This window comes from Athalia rosae, chromosome 1, assembly GCF_917208135.1.
Source record: "Athalia rosae chromosome 1, iyAthRosa1.1, whole genome shotgun sequence".
NCBI classification, from domain to species: domain Eukaryota; kingdom Metazoa; phylum Arthropoda; class Insecta; order Hymenoptera; family Athaliidae; genus Athalia; species Athalia rosae.
The window spans coordinates 21281868-21290874 of NC_064026.1; the positions used below are offsets into that span (position 1 = coordinate 21281868).

A 9007-nucleotide genomic window follows, 5' to 3' on the forward strand; every position below is an offset into this window, starting at 1 on the left:
ATTACCTAAATTCGTTTCGCTACGGAGTCCATGCGATCATCCATCGATTGATAATTTTCAAGTTCAATCGAACTGTTTACATGCTGGAATATCGAAGCTATTTCGCTGGACGTATCGTACTATCGATCGGGGGAATCGCCCCTGTTAAGATCCCCGCGGTGTTGTGACGTTGTAATGGCATTATTGCACCGCACCGTCATAAACGATTCTAAAGGCCCCGCTCAATCGATCGAGATATTCTGGCACGGGCAATTAGCGGCGGCAGCGTCTGACAGATGATTGACGTACTGGCGCCTCCTCACGTGCACCGGCGTAAAAGACATTAACGTTTGTGGAGTATAGATCGGTTATGGGGATGTAAGGAATGTATCGAAGACGCGGCATTCAACTAGACACAGACCTATATACATAAACACATGCATATGTAAAAACATGTTTTTATTTTTGGCGCCAAACTGATGGAAGGGATCTGGGAGGGGCGGGGGGGGGGGGGGGGAACCTTACGTCGCGTCGCGTCCTAACTAAAGCCTAACCCGACAAAGTACCTCCTCGTGCTAACTGCCACGGATGACTTCGAAGCTTGTCGGCTGCATCTTCATCGAATTATCAACTAAGGCGATGACGGTCAGAATTTGGATATAGAAATGCATAAGAAGCAATTTATTAGACTTACAGGTTTAACACCTCGTCATTATTTCAACGTGATAAACACATGCTCGAGAAATTTATTAGTCAGCACCGAAGTCCTTGAAATTGGGGAAAAAAAAAAAAAAAAAAAACTTGCAGCTTTAAAACGACACCCGGAAAAAACACTGGTTCAAGTATTATTCTGTGCACGGTAAAACTTCCCGGTAGAAATAGCGGTTCATACTCATCTTTAATGTGAATAAAATGTGGCAGATGGTAATTTCGAGTGCATTTTTTTAATGAGAGAATCGATAGGGTACGGTTCGGCAACGTAATTACCAATAACAGAAAATATTTGCACAAGCAAATTGGATCGATGAATTGCATCGAACACGACGGCGTGTGAACGATCATAATACGTGACACAGAGTGATTTATCGAATTATAATGTTTATTGCTATACGCTTACAATAAATGAATTCGACCTGCGTAAAATATTCAGATTGATCGAGCTATTTGACCCATTTACAAGACGAGGCTACGACCCTTCACAATATGCCCTACTATGAAGTTTTAATCTTGCTTGAATTCCTCGGCATGGAATGTAAGCAGCAGATTTATGAATTCACTGCAGTTCATCATTGTTGGATTTATTTTTAATTTTGTCCACGTTGGCTATATACCTACGCGGAGTAGGAATCGCTGATTCGAAACGTGATATCGCGATGAAAACCTTGGAGCAAAAATCTTTAATTTGCACAATCCGGCGCGGTCTCACGCGCCCCTCTCACGACGGTATGATTCGATTTTAGACGTGAATATTTTTCGTATATATCCATTGGGAGCAAGTTCAAAAATTTACTGCGTGGTTTTCATTTCAAGGGGCACCCTCCGTGTACGATATTTTATATATATTTATTCATTTTATTAGGGTACGTGTATCTAATCAGAGATCACTTCGAAGGCGTGATCGAATTTTCAGATCCGTATATACGTATAATGTAATTCCGAGTCGATTCACAAATTTTCGTTCACCTCGAGTGCAAAGGATAAGTATATATAAGTCTATAGCGGAGAAGAATTTGTTCGCGCCAACGCACGAAGAGGATAGTAAAAATATTTATTTACGTGCAGTAAAATACTTAGTTTAATGATATTATTGTATAATTCAATTTAAAATCACCGACAAAAATATCAAAACCAGTTTCGGGTGGGAAAATGACTCAAGGACCATAGTGAAAAGGCTACAGGTTCGTTCCTATACCCCTCGCTCTCCAACCATTTTTTTTTTTCTCCACATTTTATTTTTTCCTTTCCTCGGTCCATCCCCGGCATTGATGATGCCTTTTTCTCGTGAAGTTCGAAAAAAAAAAAAAATGGGAAAGAATTAAATTGAATTTCGTATACGAAGACTCGCGGTAAAGAAAGATTGCTAAGCATAAATTTCTCACTTCGGTACACTTACTGTCCTGCGAAGTTTGAGATGCGGAGTGAAGAGCGATTATACGATTTTTGAGAATCTTTTCCGGCCAAGAGTTTGGTGCACCGTTGTTACCGGGTTCCCTCAACCATTCCTGTGGGTCAACATATCTGGCAAGATCCTACCAATCTACCGAACGCTCCTTTCCACACAATTCAAATTTCGTAGAAAGGTTTTCCACCAAGCAGCTTAGCGGCATCTCCGTTCTCGAGGATTTTGACCCGCTGTTGAGGGTAGTACTGAGATGCAGTCATGACGCGACGGATAATTCAACGTATATCGTTTCGCATCAAAGCAAATTGAAATTGCGCGCCACGTACGTACTGCAGCATCTTTTGCGTTCCCGTACCTTTTCCTTTGATAAACTTTTCGACATGTCTACGGCAGCCAAAGAATATAAAAATGTCAACATTGCGGAGTTATTTACTTTCGCGAACTAACCACTACTACCTTGAACAATCTCCGTCTTCTTTACCGATTTACGAAAACAATTTCAAATCTTTTTCCTCTCGGTAATAACCACTGGTGGACTCTGCTCGCTCTCTCCACACAATTGGATTTTCAAAGAAAGGTTCCCAAACGACCTGTGACTTATATATAGTCTAGTCTACTGTCTATCGACTGTACTTACCGAGGTATATATACTTATACCTACCCATATACTTGTTATATAGGCATGTACATATATAGGTATACTCGAAGCACGGTATACCTGTGACCAACTATTCACTCACTATACCTAGGGATCGCGTTCAGGAATGTGACTCGCACCAGACGGGGAGTTTGTGGAGAGAACGATCGGGTCTAGAGCCGGATAGGCATTCGGGGGTGAATCAAAATTGCAAATACATATTTTTTTATATTTTTGTACAAAAGAAACGTGTTTTATTTTCGAGGTCGTTCTTCGCTGTAATTGTCGAATGATAATTAATTTATTAAGGTATAATAATCATTATAATGATGAATAATAATCATAATTATAAAAATAAGAATAATAATTGTCGACACAAATGCATCAGATGATCGATGGGCATATTTACAACTATGTATAATATAATTTATGTATAGTATAATAATAAATTCCTAATAATATGTAACACGTATTCAGTTACTAAGAATACAATTATTTGAATTTCACAATAATATATATTCATATGTATATATGCGGTGATATTTACAAGAGTAAGTACACTATTTACAAAGAATCTTATGGCCTAGTAAGCGTTAAGTGACCCCCGTTGAAAAGGGGCCAGCAGTCTGTAGGAACGAGGTCTCGCACATTCAGGCATTCGAGACTATAATTCAATTTATTTTTACAATACGATCGCAAATTAATAATCAAGTAATAGGAATAAGGGCTCGTCCCTTCCACACCGTGCAAGCAGTGCGAACGACCGTCGCCTTCAAGTCTTGTTCTCATTCCTTCTGCCCTTCTTCTCATACACATCATCCCGAGATCAAACGAAATCCGGTCGCACTGACCTCACGCACTGTACATTTCAACCATAAAAAGGTGCCCCGAATTTGTTTCGCTTGTAACGCTAGACGAAATAAGTTCTTGGGTTTGTTGGAACAGGGGCCGAAGGAATTGCACTGGCCGCAATGGAGGTCGGCACCCCGTTGGGCCCCGGCGGTTCTGGAATAGTACTGTAAAGATGACTGCCACGTGAAGAAAGGCTCGCTGGTCTCGCATTGGTCGTATGTAACGCACTGTAACCACCGTGATGTTGGTGTTCGGCACCGCTGTCCTCGTCTTCAGTTCTGCTGGATGCGGAGCTCACGTAGGTCGATTGGGTAGGGGTTGGGGTTGGTGCGTGTACGGGAACAACGAGGTTACCGTTTGGCTTGGTCCATGCATCGACTGCCGAAGGAGCCGCTGTGTACCTCGCCGGTGCACGGTTCCTGTCAGATGAGAGTTTCTTGCCGTCCCTCCGTTTGTCAGAGTCTGGCATCGCGAATCGAAGCTTTTCCCAGAACCGTTTTTCACCCCAGACAATCACGGTGCAAGTTTGGAGTAGAAGTTGAAGCTCCGGATCACAGGTTGGCGGCTCGGTGGCCAGGAGAAGTACGACTCGTCTCCGACGACAGCTGGGTCTGATACCTTCAAGGGCGGTGCGTAGGGCAGAACGAAATTCAGGATGCTGCCAATCGCCGGATAAAAATACGGGTGAAAATACTATGATAATACGTCTGGCGGCAGCCGCAGCTGGTGGAACTGCTTCCTGCGGTCTAGCCGGTGGCAAGTCTCTCCAATGAAGACACAGAGCGAGACCGGATTGTTCGAGTTCTGCAGCTAGACACCTGGACACAAAGTCTTCGTCACGCCCGCTATAAACTATATAACCATCGAATAATCGGTCTCTTTCCTCGTCCAAAGGGGGAGTCGCTTTGCCGAGTCGAAGGCCGTACCGCGCGTGAGCCCAAAGTCGGACATCCTGTCGAAAGGCAAAGGCGAGTGCGACAAATAGGCAAACTGCTATTACCGCTACCAAGGCACCAGCTAACAGTGGTACGAAGTTGCCGCCGAGGAGAGGACTGTCCTGAGCTCCACGACTGACGGCTTCCGTGGCTGGATCGCCGCAGCGTTGCATCGCCTGAGCGATCGTTTCTGCCCCATCCCGACAATACATTTTTTCAGAATCTCCGGGGTGCTGAGTCAGCCAAGTCCTGAGGAGTGCAGCGTTCGCACATTCGCAACTCCAAGCATTACCCTCGAGAGCAACCCTGACACCGGATCCTGCGCTGGGAAGAGCCGTCCATGGAGGAAAGTCAACGATGCGATTGTTGTCGAGACGTAATACCTCCAGTCCCTTCAACTTGGTGAAGGTGGTGTTGCCAACTGTTGCTATGGCGTTGTGGTCCAGGTAAAGTTCGGCGACCCGTTCTAGCTGGTCGAACTCGTATCCCCTGAGTTCGCGAAGGGCGTTACCCTCGAGGTGGAGAACCTTGAGAGCGCCAGCACCAACGAATGTGCGATTGTGAAGAGCCGCGATTCCGCTATTGTTTAAATATAAAACCTCGAGCCTGCGTTTACCGAGGAACACGTGGCTGCCCAGATCTCCGAGTTCATTTCCGTCCAAGTATATCTCCGTAGCGTCCATTGGAATGCGTTCCGGTACGTGATTGTAGCCAGCGTTAGAACAATCGACCACGTTACTGGACCAGCTGTGATCGTGATAACAGGAACAGTTGTCGGGGCACGTCATCTCGCAGTCGCAGGCATCGAAGTCGCAGCAGTGACAAAGGGCAAAACAATGAGTCTCGTAGTGGCAAAGGAAGTCTTTTGGCTTCAAAGAAAGAAGTGGACGACGAGGGTAGGCTCGAGCATGCGACATTTCGCAAGTAACCGAGTCCAAATCCATTATTCGCGGGTGTTGCCTGAGTCTCGCGAGTTCGTTGGCCGCCGGTAGCCACTCCATATTACAATCGCAGAATATGGGATTATTCCCAACGTAGAACATCGGTAGTTCTCGGTCGGCAGGAACCGGCTGTAGTCCAAGGGCACTGCGTTCGAGGTGTCTGATTTCGTTCCCGTAGAGAACAACTTTTTCAAGATTCGTCTTTTGAAGGAAGGTCTTGGGGGCGACGGTGCGAATCTTGTTGTTGTTGAGGAATAGAGTTTCCACGCTGTCCGGCACGTTGGCATCGGATATCTCAGTGATCAGGTTATAGCTAGCGTCGAGCATCTTTATGCGAAGGGTGTTTCGCACCATGTAGTAATTCCCCAGCTCGCTCACTTGGTTTGCGTGCATGTCCAGCCATTCGAGACTCGAAGGTAGATGACTGTAGTCGAACCATAACAGCTTGTTGTCGGACACGTTTAGCCAGACGAGAGTTGAGAGGCTGGTAAACGCGCCACGAATCTCCGTGAGCTGATTTCCGTCCAACCGTATCGCTCGCAGTACGGGGTTGTTGGCGAACGCGCTTTGCTCCACGTGTCTTATCGTGTTGCTGGCCAGGTTGAGAACCTGAAGAGCAGGTAGGGACGCAAAAGCCTCTCGCGATACATTTTCCAGTTTATTGTCAACGAGTCTAAGACCATAGAGCTGATCGAGACCGGTGAAAGATTCATTATCGATTCTAGAAACATGATTATTTCCTAGATCGAGTGTTTTCAACGACTGTAATTCTCGAACTGCATCCGGTACGTCATTCAGCGAGTTACCGCTCAAAGAGAGGTCCTGCAGGCCCGTCAGATTGACGAAGGCTCTAGGATGAATAGCTCTGAGGTTATTGCTGTCCAGAAAAAGTTGCCCAAGGGCTGTTAGACCGGCCGTATGCACCGGATCCAACCTGGCAATCTTATTGTGAGAAAGGGTGAGGGAGTGGAGATTTCTCAGCGATACAAAGCATCCTTCGGTAAGAGTGTCGATTTCGTTGTGTTCGAGCTTGAGTATTTGTAGACTGTAAAGCTCCGCGAATACGTGAGAGTCTATGCGAGTCAAACCGTTGAATGAAATGTCCAAAACGACGAGTCTGACCAGTCTCGCAAATGTATCTCGATTTACCCATCGACTCGTTAGTTCGTTATTACTGAGATCGAGGGACTGCAATTGGTCCAGACCCTCCAGCAGCCCCGGTGCCAAGACAGCCAGAGAATTATTGCTCAATATGAGCTCCTTCAAGTCTCTAGTGTTCGAAAAGAGCTCTGGCGGTAGAGCGACAAGTTTGTTACTCGAAACATTCAACGACTGAAGTGCGGTGAGTCCTTTGAGCGCGTGGTCTCCGACGGCAGCGATGGCGTTATCCTGTAGCTTGAGAACGGTCAAACTGCGCAGACCGCTCAAAGCGCGATCGGGTAAAGCGCTCAAATCGTTTCCACTAAGGTCTAGAATTTCGAGTTTCGGGGCACACGGCGTCGCCCATTCCGAGAGCCCGAGGGATACCACGTCCTGCAACTTGTTGCGCGTCACGTTCAAACTGGATAGGCTCGGTACGGGACACAATAGCTCCGCTGGTAATATCCAAATGTTATTTTCCGCAAGATCGAGGTGCCTGAGATCCGAAAGACCGCGAAGGGCATCCCGGTGCAATTCGAGGGTCATCGCTGACCAGTCGCTGTTATGAGTCCTGAGTGATAGTCGTCGCAGCGAATGCATAGACGCAAACACTCCACCGGGGAGATACCGGATCTTACAATACTCGACTCGGAAATCTTGCAGGCGCGGCAGAGGTGCGAGAAAACCGTGCGGTCCGTCTAATTGGCTCTCGAAGAATAATACGTCGCTGCATTCGAGTCCTAGGGATAATACGGACTCTGCCTGAATCGAAGACAAGTTTCCAACGAGAGCCGGTGCGTTCGCAATTGTCCTCAACCTGCATATCAGAGCCTCTTCTTCACCTTCCTCTTTGCGCCATTCGCAGCCCCTTGGTGCCTCCAAGGTTGTGATACTGCGTCCGATTACCCCTAAAATGGCAACTCCAAAGAGGAGGACTGCGAAATGCAATAGGCAAGCCATGCTCGCCGTGTGAATACACTGCACTTTTACACACCACTCGGCTGTAAACACTATTCCAACGGTTCTATCGTCACGCACTCATAGTCACTTCACTTCGGAGCAACGCACTGCACCAACTTGCCAACAATTCGCCTGCCAACTACAGGGCCCCAACGGACAAATCCACTGGGGATCAATCACTTCGGATATTTATTAGAATTCGATACTTCTGGTCAAGTATTTTGTTTTTTTATTTTTTTCTATAGCACTTGAAGCCGCTACTGTGTCGTCGAATATAAGAACTTTGGAATTCACAATTTGGTGATTGCTCGATGTGGTAATTGTTATGATTAATGCGACAGGCGTAACGTTAAATATGTGCTCCAGCGTCGTTAATTCTAATCTAGAAATTGTCTTTATATTCTAACGAGTTATTGGATGCTAAAAGCAAAACTTTGTTAGCGCGCGTTATCATATACAGCGTCGGAGAGTCGTACAACACTCTCCTTCGAATCTCGGAGCGCGACTGACTACTAGGCAGTGGAGGCCCGAGTTGGACGCTCCGTTTCCTACGTGTCTACCGGCGTGGTCCTCCCCACCAAACGCCACTCGACGTCCCCCACCCTACGGGAATGTTCCCCTGTCTCCACCCCGTTGCGCTGAAACCCACACACTGGACTTGAGTCGCCGAAATGCATCCGAGAGAAACGGCCGACTCTCTCATGAGAACCCGTTCGAATATTTCAATGAAATGCCAATCGGTAATAATTAAACGGATTTCATACATCTTCCTGTTTAATTGTTTAATCAAAGGCGATCACCTTTATCCTCAGCACGGTTGTTGCATGTACGTACAAAAATTACTGCAAGGGCGAAAGTAACGTAGCCTTCCGAGCAGCCCGACAATAATTAACAATAATTTAATGCCCTCATAATTCATTGGAGGCACGCGGACGGTAAGAACTCGAAAATACGGCGATTCGGTCGCAGTTTTTTATCGCCCTGCAGGGGAATCGCGGGAAGCGAGTACTTCTCTGGCAAAATAACAACCTCTGCGACCATTTCAGCATCTGTTAATTTTCAGGTGTTAAATGCCATTTGAACATTTTCCTTGGAAATGGATCCTTGGAGTCGCAAGGATATTGGCGTAGTGTTCCATTGAAAAGTCATAATTTAACCTTCAAAGTCATTATGGGTAATTTGCTGAGAACTAATCACACATTAATCAGCAAATCTAGCCAGCGAATTTTTTGAATTTCATTGCAGAAGACAAGTGAATTTTTCGGACCGCTGTAGCTTGCAGGGATGTGATAGAAACGGCTTTGCTCTAGCTAAAGTTGGGCCGAGTAGCGTCATCTGTGATACAAAGTAGAAACGAAGCTGCAGCATCTTAAGATTAATGCGAAGTCCTTTTTATTGATTGATCCACATTACTGACATCACATCCCTTCTGCAATGACGC

The 9007-nt window shown here is 46.1% G+C and overlaps 1 protein-coding gene across 1 annotated transcript; it reads right to left on the minus strand.

The window, feature by feature from the left end:
• Positions 1 to 2973: 2973 nt before the first annotated feature.
• On the minus strand, positions 2974 to 8122 carry LOC105691408 (toll-like receptor Tollo). The gene has a single exon (XM_012409863.2). The coding sequence runs from the start codon at positions 7564 to 7566 to the stop codon at positions 3649 to 3651; it is 3918 nt and encodes a 1305-aa protein (XP_012265286.2). The 5' UTR covers positions 7567 to 8122; the 3' UTR covers positions 2974 to 3648.
• Between the last annotated feature and the right edge of the window lie 885 nt (positions 8123 to 9007).

Excerpts from the sequence above, each read along its gene's own strand:
- LOC105691408 (XM_012409863.2), bottom strand. The coding sequence starts at position 7,566 with ATGGCTTGCCTATTGCATTTCGCAGTCCTCCTCTTTGGAGTTGCCATT.